General features: G+C 33.6%; 2 protein-coding genes across 2 annotated transcripts; both read left to right on the forward strand.

Moving 5' to 3' along the window:
* Positions 1-3,936: 3,936 nt before the first annotated feature.
* LOC115999586 (uncharacterized protein At1g28695-like) lies at positions 3,937-6,174 on the forward strand. Its single transcript, XM_031239427.1, has 3 exons — positions 3,937-4,113; positions 4,538-4,921; positions 5,665-6,174. The coding sequence occupies exons 1-3, from the start codon at positions 3,937-3,939 to the stop codon at positions 6,172-6,174; spliced, it is 1,071 nt and encodes a 356-aa protein (XP_031095287.1).
* A 3,402-nt stretch (positions 6,175-9,576) lies between these two features.
* Positions 9,577-13,085, forward strand: LOC115999915 (polyadenylate-binding protein 1-like). Its single transcript, XM_031239868.1, has 6 exons — positions 9,577-9,858; positions 9,942-10,044; positions 10,779-10,849; positions 11,583-11,774; positions 11,855-11,985; positions 12,646-13,085. Exons 1-6 carry the CDS (start codon positions 9,733-9,735, stop codon positions 12,692-12,694), a joined length of 672 nt encoding a protein of 223 aa, XP_031095728.1. The 5' UTR covers positions 9,577-9,732; the 3' UTR covers positions 12,695-13,085.
* Positions 13,086-13,301: the final 216 nt, after the last annotated feature.

Here is a 13,301-nt window from a genome sequence, read left to right on the forward strand (position 1 = left end):
TTAACACAAAAACACAAAAAGTTACAACACAAAACACATACACATGAACCATGATCCATTGTACAGTGCAGTGTGATCCCCGAATCAATGGTATAATGATTGATCAAATAGTAAAAGTATTATTTAGATTAGTAAATTGTTAATAATTCAAGTACAATTAGTTGAGATTTGTTATAGATGAGTTCGTGAAGCTTTGTAGGGCTTAGTCCAAAAAGTAGGGAGTAACAAATGTGACATTTCTTATCGATGTTTTCTGGAAATTGACAGCATTTGTATGGGGATTATGCATGTGCACTGAAATTTAGACATTGTCCGACTGCCAAAAAATTTGTGACCACCTAAAAAAATTTGTCAAAATTTTTAACTACCAAAATGGAAATAAATTAAGGTTTCTACTAATGCAAATATGCAATAATATTTTTTTTTCCATATTTTGAATAATTTAAAGTATACTACTTTTCTAGATATGTGTGACAATTATACTCAAATTTTTAAATGTTGGCAATTGAGTACAAAATCTTGATGTATTTTGCGACAATAAAGCTCACCCCAATTCATGCATGCAAATTAAAGCCACCCCAATTCATGGAAAAGCTAAGTTATATATTGAATACTCCGTATTATCATACGGAGTATTACATAAACCTGTGATCTTTTCTCATATTTTGTTTGTATTTCCAAGATAAAGGGCTAATAGGGTTTTGAATTTTGGAATTGGAGCTATACTGAAACTATGGGTATTATTTCCCCTCTTTTTCTTTGTGTTTTAATTGTAGGATTCGTTTGTAATTGTTAATTGTACTCACATTTCGTCTCTAAGTGATATTTGCCGTTGTACTTTTTGTTCATTTACTAACAAAACATTAGAGACGAAATTCACAATGTTAGTATAGTTTAAAGACGAGAAGTGAGCACAAAAAGTTAATAAAAGAATGAAAAGTGCAACGTCAATGATAGCTTAGCGCGAAAAGTGAGTACAACCAATAATTATGGATGAATTCTACCTTCACCCTATAACTTAAGGACGAAAATTGTACCTTTCAAAAAAAAATAAAAGGACGAAAATTGAAATTTTTCCTATATTATAGAAAGAGATAATTTCATGAATTGTCTCTTGACTATTGACATTTACCAATTTTTATCATCGACTTTACAATTAAATTTCCATTTAATCGAGTTCATAAACTTTTTTTTTGACTAAATTTAATCTTACAATTAAATTTCCATTTAATCATAACTACTTTCTCAATCTATTAACTTTTTTTTTGACTAAATTTAATCTTACAATTAAATTTCCATTTAATCATAACTACTTTCTCAACCTATTAAAGCACAAGAGTCAGTATTGCCTCCACTGAGGCTCGAACCCATCACCTCCCGTATAAAAGGAAGTATTTGATGCCACTGGACCACAAGGTCTTTGGCACGTGAACATTGAGTTCATCATTATTTGGAACGTGAAGAACCAAATGTTTACATTATTGCCTTTAATTAAATTTAATGTTTAATAAATTAATCCGATGTTTATTTGAAAAATTAAATTTGGAATAAATCAATAGTCAATAAATTATTTATGGTCAAATTGAAAGTCTGATGATATAAAATTGGTGAAGGTCAATAGTCAATAACCATTTATGATTTAATTGAAGGTCAGAAATAAAAATTTGTAAATATGATATTAATTTCATACATACTGTTACAATTCAACAAAGCTCCCCACTTAATAACCTTTAAATGCCTAGTTCGTTAGTCGCATAATATAGTACGTAATAATGAGTTTGGGAAAAAAGTAATAATGAGTTATTTCCACTTAATAGCCTCACGAGTACCAGTGGCGGATCCAGAAAAAGTTCTTAGTGGGGGCGAAACATAATAGTTGTAGTTTAAAAAATAATCACTTAAAAGAAATATAGTCATAAATATTGTTGGATGTAATCGAAAAATAAAACACAATAAAACTTTATAAAAATATTAATAACAATATATGAAACATAATTAATTTGATAAAATAATTCAAATAGAAAACACATTATAAATTAAATCACTTAAAAAAAATATAGTCATAAATATTGGTGGATATAGACAAAAAATAAAACACACTAAAACTTTATAAAAATATTAATAACAATATATGAAACATAATTAATTTGATAAAATAATTCAAATAGAAAACACATTATAAATTAAATCACTTAAAAAAAATATAGTCATAAATATTGGTGGATATAGACAAAAAATAAAACACACTAAAACTTTATAAAAATATTAATAACAATATATGAAACATAATTAATTTGACAAAATAATTCAAATCAAAAATACATTATAAATTACACATCTCATTATTATATATATAAAGAGAATGAAAAAAGCTTTGAAGAAATGAATATATACAAATCTCATTATTATATATATAGGGAATGAAAAAAGCTTTAAAGAAATGAATATATACAAAGCTTTTGAAGAAATGAATATATACAAATCTCATTATTATATATATAGGGAATGAAAAAAGCTTTAAAGAAATGAATATATACAAAGCTTCAAAAGGGAATGGGAAAATGTTGAAGAACAAATATAATCATACTTGTTGCGTGCAAAATTTGAACCCTCGACCTTCACCATGCAAGGGCGCGCACCAAACATCTCTGCCAACTAATGTATTGTTTATTATTTCTGTTTTTTATATACTTATATCTAAATATGTACTATACATACACATATATATACAAGGGCTGTATAGGGGGTGGGGGTGGGGTGAGTGGGGGCAGCTGCCTCCACTGCCCCCATGTTGGATCCGCCTCTGACGTGTACTCGGGGACCATTTTTACATTTGGTATTCGATTATTAAAATTTTCAGATTTAGTCTAACAACTTTTAAATATTTGTCACATTTAATCTATAATTATTAAAACTTCTAGATTTTCGAGTACTATAATTATTAAAACTTCTAGATTTAGTCCCACAAATTTTAAATTATTGCTATATATTCAACCCAGATTTTAGTTGTATCGGTGATAAAAAAAATTCATGCAAGTGAATTATCTTAAGGGCAAAATCATTCTTTTTCTAATACTTTTTCCTTGAACTTTTTCCTTTTCTAATTTCCTCCCAAATCACATTCTTCCTTCTTCTTTTTTTCCTAATGGAACTAATTAAATTTATAAACTATTATATTTTATCAACTTTATAAGTTAATATGGTGTTAATTTAATATTATATTTTATCAACTTTATAAGTTAATATGGTGTTAAATTAATGATATTATAATTACCAAATACAATTATTATATACAAACTTTAATAATTTTAAAATCTAACTTTAAAAAATTAAAATTATATTACAGATTTAAATTTACAAATATTGAACATTTTGTACAAAAATACAAATTATTTAATTAGAAGGGATATTAGTTGTTAATTATGTGATTAGAGAATCACCCTACAAAATTTGAAATTTTAATAGTTAGGGACTAAATGTTACAAGGATTAAAAAGTTGTGGGACCAAATTAAATTTAGAAATTTTAATATTCGAGGATCAAATGTGACAAGGATTTAAAAGTTGTGTAACTAAAATTGACTCAATTTTAACAGTCAAAAACTAAATATGGTAATAATTTAAAAATCGTGAGATAAAATTTAAAAATTTTAATAATCGGAAACCAAATATGGAAATTGTTTCATACAAGTTGGACCAAAAATTGAAATAAATCCTTAAGGTCCCACATTTCGTTGCACCACATTAACTTTTTGTATATCTTTTAGAGGGTCAAATATATTTTATACCCTATTTGTATAATCTAATAGAGATCAGATTAACTACAATTCTAAAAATTATAATACAAAGTCCCAACCAAAATCTATTTGATCAACAAAGAATCTCCCAGCCGCCGCCGAGATCAACCACCCTTTCCGCCGCCGTCTAACGCCGCCGATATGGACTGTGGCAAGATCCTCAGGTTTTCAGATTACGCCCATTATCTTGTATGCACCCTTTTGTTCTTTGGTGCCTTCTACATTCTCATCATCTCAACTAACCCTAACCAGTCCATGAATCCCCTCTCTCTCTTCAATGAGCAAAACCCTCCATGCATAACTTCACCGCCCACCACGGTAAGCCCTAATGACTTTTATCTCTCAATTGGCTGCAAAGTAAATGTTTTTTTGTAGTGATTTTATCGTTTTGAAATAGTGAATGAAAAAAATACTAAAGACGAATCTGTTGCCCATAAAAAAGAAATCTTTCACCTCAGACATTACATTCTGGCCTGATAGAATCGTAGATGGGTAAATCACGTTGATTTGGTAGACCAGATCATCAGTGGGAGAACTAATGTCTAGCTAGTGCCCACAAAGAGTACCTCACAAGAGGGTGAAGCTCCGACTTTGCTAAGACTGAATTCTGCTTCATTGTTCACAATCTGACTACCCATAACCAATTTAGATATTTGTGTGGGCAAAAAGTGTCATGTAGATATTCGTGTGGGCAAAAAGTGTCATTTTCTCTGATTTCCTGATTATATATATATACTTATAGGAAAAGCATAGATTGAAGATGTATAGAGATAAGCTTGAGGAGGCGTTAGCCGGAGCGTCGACGGAGAATAAGACAGTGATAATCGCGGTGGTGAACAAAGCGTACGTGGACGGCGACAAGTCGATGTTGGATCTGTTCTTGGACGGGTTCTGGGTAGGGGAAGGTACAAGGGCGTTGGTGAAACACTTGTTGATCGTCGCCGTCGACCAAACGTCGTACGAGCGTTGCGCGTTTTTGGGGCTTCATTGCTACAAGCTCAGAACGGACGGGGTCGATTTCGCAGGAGAGGAGGTGTTTATGTCGCCGGACTTCATAAAGATGATGTGGAGAAGAACTCAATTCTTGGGTGACGTTCTTAAACTCGGTTACTCCTTTATATTTACGGTATGTTTAATTTGGTTTTGTTATTACTTGTAGAATGCATAATTATGAGAATTTATGACTTTAATTACTAGCATCTTGGGGATGGGGAGTCCAGATTTTTTCCGTTTCAAAAAATGTAGTAAATAAGGGGCTGACTACAAGGCTTTGGTCCTTGTGTGATCTGCTTGTTGGTGAGGCAGAGGTTCCCGAGCTTGTCCTTAGGTTCTAGAAGTAGTCAAAAGTCCCTCTCTCCTTGGGCATGTTTCGATTCCGGGCTTGCGACATGCACAAAACGACATGGACCCCATGCATGGGCCCACCCAAGTCGGGAGTCGGGACCCACTGGGGTTTGACCACATGCCCTAATATATTCCTGAAGATGCAGCATGCCCTTGCTGAAACTAGGTCGGTAGGTCGGCCTCGAACTGATTGGGCCGGGGCGCGACGACTACTAGAGTTCCTACACATACTGCCCTCCAGTGGTACGTGCTCGGTAAGATAAACAGTCATAATCCCCTCGTGGGGTCGGTAAAGGTCAGTTCGAACTCCTGTCCCGCGATGAGCTCGTACTATCGGAGAATAATCCCTATTAACATGGAATAAAATATTTCTAATTTTCTCACTCTACATGTTATTCTTAGTTCTTGTTTTTTTTCAATCCGAGTGTAATTCAAATAATTGTGTTGATCTATCTTTGACTGAGTAAAAATATACTTTGATAGTCCACCCGCTCACGCGTAAAACTAACCATATATATTCCGCAGGACACTGATGTTTTATGGCTAAGAAATCCATTCCCCAGACTGAGTGACCTAAACGAAACCCTAGACCTACAGATCAGCACAGATCTCTTCAACGGCGATGACTGGCCGGAATTAAACCCGATCAACACCGGCTTCTATATGGTCCGATCCAACAACCGAACCATCTCGCTGTTCAATTCCTGGTACGGATTGAAAAACTCGTCGAATGGGAAGAAAGAGCAGGACGTGTTAAACGAGTTAATTAGCCAAGGCGCCCTCGCAGAGCTAGGGCTCAAAGTGAAATTCCTCGACACTCAATTCTTCAGCGGATTTTGCCAGGATAGTACGGACGTTAAGTCCGTCGTGACGGTGCACGCGAACTGTTGCAAGACTATAACCGCCAAGCTAGCTGATTTGATGGCGGTGATTCACGACTGGCAGAGGTTTAAAAGCTTCTCCGGCGATGCGAACCAGACGGCGGTGTTTCATTGGTCGCCGCACGATCGTTGCACGGATTCATGGAAGCACTGATGCCTGTGATATGTGTGTATAGAATTAATGTTTCGTAGTTTGATTTTTCGATCTAATTAAAGATTAATTGGAGAATTTTTATTTTTATTTTTAAATTAAGATATCTCTTTTGGGTCCATTTGGAAAGCAGGAAAATGACTCTTGAAAAATATTTTCTGAAAAATGAAATGAGTCATTTTTTTCATAAAATATATAGTTTCATTTTCAGTATTTGGATGTATGTACTCTGAATAACTGTCTTTATGTGTTTGATTCATTTTCAGGAAAATGGGTAGAATTGTATAATTAAACATTGTAATTACTTTATTTAAAATATAAAAAATTGTTTAATAATATTAAAATAATATTATTTATTAAAAATAGAATTTTTTTATATAAGAAAACGTATAACCTACAAGTTTTCGGCGAAATCTGTACTGGTTTTCGGCTGTTTCTTCACCTCCATGCTCCGTTTTCGGCCATGGGTGATATGACCATTTTAACGATTCTGAAGAACGACTTACGAAAAAAATTCCGTAAGTCATTTTCCAGAAAATATTTTTCGAAAATTATTTTACAGATTACCAAACACACCCTTAATTGAATATGTAGTTTTTATTGTGTTATGACTATCATTTTGAATTATAACTTAAAAGCCATTTTTGTTAGTGTATGATATCCAGTGTGGATAATCCAACGAATATAGTCGCATACATTACTATATATACAGTTGTGAAACGGTACGAAATGTTTATATAATGGACAAGGGTGAATTGAAACAACGGGTACAAAATTTATACTCGTATGATACACTATTTCAAAATATAAAACACAATAAATCATGACACAAGACACATAGCATAGCATTATGGACCTAGCTGAATTGAAAAGACGATATATGTACATAATTCATACTCGAAATATATATAATTTCATAACACAAAATACAAAAAATCACAACACACGACACATAACATTATGGACCCAATTAGATTGAAAAGACGAAGTACATAATTGAAACTCGTAAGGTACAAAATTCATAATACAAAACCAAAAAAATCAAAACACAAGACACACACATATATGTTATAAATTTACTTATTTTTTAAATATGATTTATGTACTACATAATTTGTGTTCATAGGCACAAAATTCTCAACACAAGGCACAAAAAATTATAATATAAGACATAATTACTAATTTATTTTAGGTACAGATTTTCATAACGCATGACACGAAAATCACAACACATATACATATATATGAGTTAGGGTTCATAGTGTATAGTGAATTCTGGGTATAAGAATTTTTCAAATAGTAGAAGTATTATTTAGATTAGTAATAATTTTAGTACAATTAGTTGAGAACTTGAGATTTGTTATAGATGATTTCGTGAAGCTTTGTTGGGATTAGTCCAAAAGTAGGGAGTAACCGATGGGACATTTCTTACCGTTGTTTCCTGGAAATTTGCAGTATCAGTGTCGGGATTATGCATGCGCATTGATATTTGGTCAATGGATTATTATGATTTATATTATTCTAAATATTATGTGTGAGAGTTATATAGGATTCAACTTTTTATAAAAAGTTATCAAGTACCATTAATTTCAATTATTCATTTATCACATTCATTAAATTTGTCTTAAAGTTCACACTTATTTTAATTATATTTATGTCACTTCTACAAATATACTTCCATTTTTAATATGGAATTCGAACACATCCAAATTTTAAGATGAAACTAATAATTGTACTCAATTTACAACACGTAATATATATAACATGCTCTCATAGTCTCATGTAAAAAGTGAATAGTGATATATTTGAATAGATTAATGGTTGAGAGTTGTCATTTTTATAAATATTATAAATTTAATTGTTTGTAATAATTATAAAATTGAATTCTTTTTTTTTTGTTACTAAAATCTTCAATTAATAATAAAGCATAATGGATGATTTTTTTAAGTACTCATCTTCTTTTTTTTTTTTCACAATGTAATATATGTTTTATACTTTTTCAAACATTTTCAACTCAAAAAATCTAAGCCCTCATCATCGGGGTTTGAACTGATCACTCATTTGAAATGGTAACTAAGATGTCATCATACAACATGCAATCCTTATACAATGGACCAGGGTTCACACTGCACAGTGTAACTCTTGTTCATGTGTATGTCTTTTGTCTTGTAACTTTTTGTGTATTGCGTTGTGAAATTATATACCTTAAAAGTATGAATTTTCTATCTACAACAAATTAACAATTGTGTATTATGTTATGAGTTTTTGTGTCTTGAATTGTGAAATTCTATGCCTATGAACACAAATTATGTATCTAAATTAGATTTAAAAATAAGTAAATATATAACATGTGTATGTTTCTTGAGCTATGATTTTTTGTGCCTCGTGTTATGAAGTTCTATACCTTACGAGAATAAATTATGTACCTTGTTTCAATCTAGGATCCATAATGTTATGTGTCTTGTGTTGTGATTTTTTGCGTTTTATGTTATGAAATTTATATTTTATGAGTATGAATTTTATACCTCGTCATTTTAATTCAGAATTCATAGTACTATGTGAACCTTGGTTCATGATATAAATTGCCCACTACATTATGTTGGCTAATGAAGGAAATGATCGGATTGTTATGCCGTGGACCTAGGTCCACCTTGCAAGGTGGACCTGGGTCTACATTCACATACACTATACTCTACATTCACATACATTATACTCTACATTCACACATTACAGGATTATATGATCTCTACATTCACATACATTATACTCTACATTCACACATTACAGGATTATATGTTTAGTAACTATATTACCACTGTTATACATTCACACATTCAAAACTCTATATTCACAGGTCCTATACTCTATATTCACAACTTGAGAACTCCACATTCACACATTATAGGGCTACAAGTTGCTAGAACTTCTTAACTCTATTACAGATTCACACATGCATAACTTTACATTCACGATTTCTATACTCCATATTCACAATTTGAAACCTCCACATTCACACATTTTTGGGCAACTCTACATTCACACAATCATAAATCTACATTCACGATTTCTATACTCTACATTCACATTTTGAAACCTCTACATTCACACATTTTTGGACAACTCTATATTCAACAATATGCTTACTAATTTATTTTTTTTTTTAAAAAAGACAAAAATGACGTGGACCCAAGTCTACTGCATAATTTGCCGAAATGATCATGATGGGACGACATTGTTATATAAAGAAGGCTAGCCCATTTAGAGCAAACTCCAATTAAAATCAGGATTTAGGAATGATTGGGTCGGATTATTCGGGGCAGCCCAATAAATTAGCCCCAATATGTTAAAAAACCAAATCCGGCCCGAGTTCGAACTATATAAAATCAACGGTTTCAATTGCGCAATTCCCTGTCCCCAATTCTCTCGCGCAAAGCATACGAAAACCTAGAAAATAAAGCTCAAAATTTGCCTCCATTTCTGTACATATACGCGCATATCTACATCTCCGAAGCATATTCGGTGGAACTCAATTGTGAATACTAGTCAATATACAGATAGAGAATGGAGAATCCGGAGCAGGAAGAAGATGTTTACGGAGGAGAATTTCCGGAAGAAGGAGACATGGATGCCGATGTAGACATGGCAGCTATCGCTGAAGCCGAAGCTCAGGAAGATCCTAATACTAAAGTTCGTTTCCGTTACTTTCTCTCTCTGTTGATTTTCTGTGTGTAAACAGGCAAGTGCTTGGCTTTAATGGTGAGGTTGATCAGGATTTGGAGAACATGAAGAAGCGGCTGAAGGAGATTGAGGAGGAAGCAGGTGCTCTGCGCGAAATGCAGGCGAAAGTCGAGAAAGAAATGACCGGTGCTCAAGGTTTAGCCCATTTCAATACAAATTGAACATTTCTACCAGTAAAGTATGTGTCTTTGTGTGTAGATTGAATCAGGCTTTTCTTTCTGCTCCTTGCATTGTTTAGTTAAGGTTCATTCTGTTCGTACTTTCTTGGTACTGACGAATGCTTCTGTATCATAGTTTGGATTTCAATTGGATGAATTAAACTGAAGCTCTACTACTTTGGCAAATAAATAAATTAATTAATTAGTACCCCAAGGGATTTCCTTTTTGAGAACTGGAGCTTCTAGGATGCTCTAAATATGGGATTGGAATCTATCTTGTATCTCTAAATGATTTGTGACCTGAATTTAGATCGGCTCATTTTGGTTGATGATAGTGCAAGTTGCCAAGAGTTATTTTTTTTGAGTTGCCAAGAGTTATAAAATGCAAGAGATGAGGATAGAATAAGAAAAGATAATGAAAATGGCCATCTCTTTTGTCACTCACATCTTTGGGCTGTACATTGCAAATAAGAGAACGAGAAAACCAAAATTAGAATAAATTGGGAATTAGGAAATAAGTTCTCGAAATAGGAAATTTGATAGTTGAAGTTATTGTTATCAGCAGAGATGCCTTTCAAGGAACAAAAACAATGCACTTGCTTTGGGGGGGGGGGGGGGGGGAGTAATTCTTCATTTCCTTATCCCCAATACTTGATGTCTGATTTGCTTATAATCTGTTTATTCTTTGTATGTGAATGGACATGTTTGAAGATTCAACTGCTGCTTCTGTCAGTCAGGCTGAGAAGGAGGAGGTGGATGCCCGTTCAATCTATGTTGGTAATGTGAGGTTTAAAGCCTTCTGAAAGACTGAAACTTTATTCATTATTATCCATTGTTGTGACTTGTGAGTGATGCAATACTAAACTACAAATCGTTTTATTCTATGTTTCATAAATATTGGAACCTATTATTATTTAATCTAAAGAGTATGTCTTCTTATTTGACAGAACTCAACCTATTAAGGAGATTAAGAAGAAATTTTAATCGGCCATAACATTTGAATTAATAAGTGGTATATTTTGAGGGTAACCAGAATTCTTGAGATTTTTCATACTTCTATTTAATGAGGTGACTTTGTCAAGCACTCATTCTGGGCTCAAAAAGCTATGTTCATTTTGGAGTGCAGAGCTATTTCTTGATGGGAAAACACTGTATTACTCTGCCTGAAATCTCTGCTCTATTATTTGTTGGGTGACATAAGGGGCTAGGATAGGGAGGAAGGGGGAAAAAAGTCTTAACATCGGTTACATCGCACATTCACACTCCACAGGTAAAAACATGAAAATGAATAAATAAATAAATAAATAAATACATCTAACAAAAGAATTCCACAACATTTGTTCTATGTGTCTTACTTAAAAGAGTTACACTGGTTTCAATGATACAAGTTTATTGGGCCTAGATCAGATGTAAATATATGTCAATTGAAAATAAGTTGTGTATTTTGGTCCAAGGGTGGGGTGCTTTACCTTTTATGCTGTAATCATTTTTCTCATTCGCTCTTTTGAGCTTCAGGTGGACTATGCCTGCACACCAGAGGAAGTGCAGCAGCATTTTCAGTCTTGTGGCACAGTGAACCGTGTGACTATTTTAACAGATAAATTTGGCCAGCCTAAAGGATACGCTTATGTGGAATTTGTGGAAGTTGAGGCTGTTCAAAATGCACTGTTGCTAAATGAATCAGAGCTACATGGCCGTCAATTGAAGGTCTTTAAAGTTCTCTTGCATTAAGCTGGTGACTGTTTCTTATGTAACTTTCTGTAAGTGTTAATTTTGGGCGTTGATAGGTGTCAGCCAAGCGAACCAATGTGCCTGGCATGAAGCAATTTCGAGGTAGGCGCTTCAATCCCTATGCAGGGTTCCGATCTCGCAGGCCATTTGTGCCAGGTGGAGCAGTCTTCCCTCCTTTTTCTTCTGGGTGAGTCCCAATTGTGCATCATTTCTCTAGTCTTCTTGGTGACAAAATTTTCCTGGTACAATGCAATTTTCTAGTGGTTGCTCCTGCATGGTTTAGTTGGTTGACCATACAAGCAATAAACTGTTTTTTTTTTTTTTGCTGGGGATCTTTGAAAATGTTGTCTTATTGGTCAATGCTAAAGGCTCTTGTTTTGTACTCTGGGTTGAGGGGTTGTATGGGATATTACTTTGCTCTAGTTCAGAACTTCAGGGATTTTCAAGGCAATTGTGAGGATCTAGTTCATACGACTCTTTGATTGCCCAATAAATTATTGATGAGATTATCAGCTGATTGAACAGGGAATATCATTCTTTGCTTAACTACTTCCCACCTAGTGACCCAACTAATCCATTCACCTTTCCTTCAGCAGATCAACCTACCAGCTTCAGTTTTGCATGTTTGTGTGCACTCATTTTCTTCTTTCTTTTCCATTATATGACCAAGTTTGTTGATGTCAGAATTTCTTTACACCATATTTTATTATAAGGAATGATTTCTTCCGCAATATGTTTGAATTTGAATGCCTTTTGACTATCATGGTCCACTGACTTGCTGTGTAGTTATCTGATGATTGAGCGGAATGTGAGAGGATTATTAGTTAATAATTATTCTCTTCTGCAGGAGGGTTCCAAGGTTCAGGCGCGGTCCAGTCCGCTACAGACCCTACTGATGATATTACTTGGGTAGTTACTGTGCCACCTGCCCTCAGTTGCATAAAAAGAGTTCCTATTCCACGGGTTCTCGTTTCCTTCTATGAAATGATGTTGAGAGGGATGTTGGTGATAACTTGTAACCTTAAATGTACGGCTAAATGGCCAACTTAATCTGCAGTGTTTCTAAAAACAAGTGTGTCGCGCTGATGATTGATGAATATGTCTTTATAAACTTGTGCATTTATAACGTGCAATTCGGCTGCAGTGCACGGGCAAATTGATGAATATTCTTGTACGACTCTTGTAATTTTATGAGTTTTTTTCTTCCAGGTTACACAAAATCTAGTGCTCCTGTAAATGCTATTCCAAGCCTGTGTATCAGGAATAACAATATTGTTTGTTTCAGAATATTTAACTTGCAGTTCATCACTGATCCAAGTACCCAACAGAGGCAACGAATTCTCCTTTTAGGAGCGGGCTGAGATTGCAAGTTCATGTTCTAAAGCATCAATAGCCTTTTGAATGTCATAGTGGGATTGTGTGTTCTACAATTGTCGATGTTGAGCTCTTTGGATTATTCACATCATTTTGACTTAGACACTTCCCTTCCAGTGACATTTTACA

The sequence above is a fragment of the Ipomoea triloba genome, chromosome 12, assembly GCF_003576645.1.
Source record: "Ipomoea triloba cultivar NCNSP0323 chromosome 12, ASM357664v1".
In the NCBI taxonomy this organism is placed as follows: domain Eukaryota; kingdom Viridiplantae; phylum Streptophyta; class Magnoliopsida; order Solanales; family Convolvulaceae; genus Ipomoea; species Ipomoea triloba.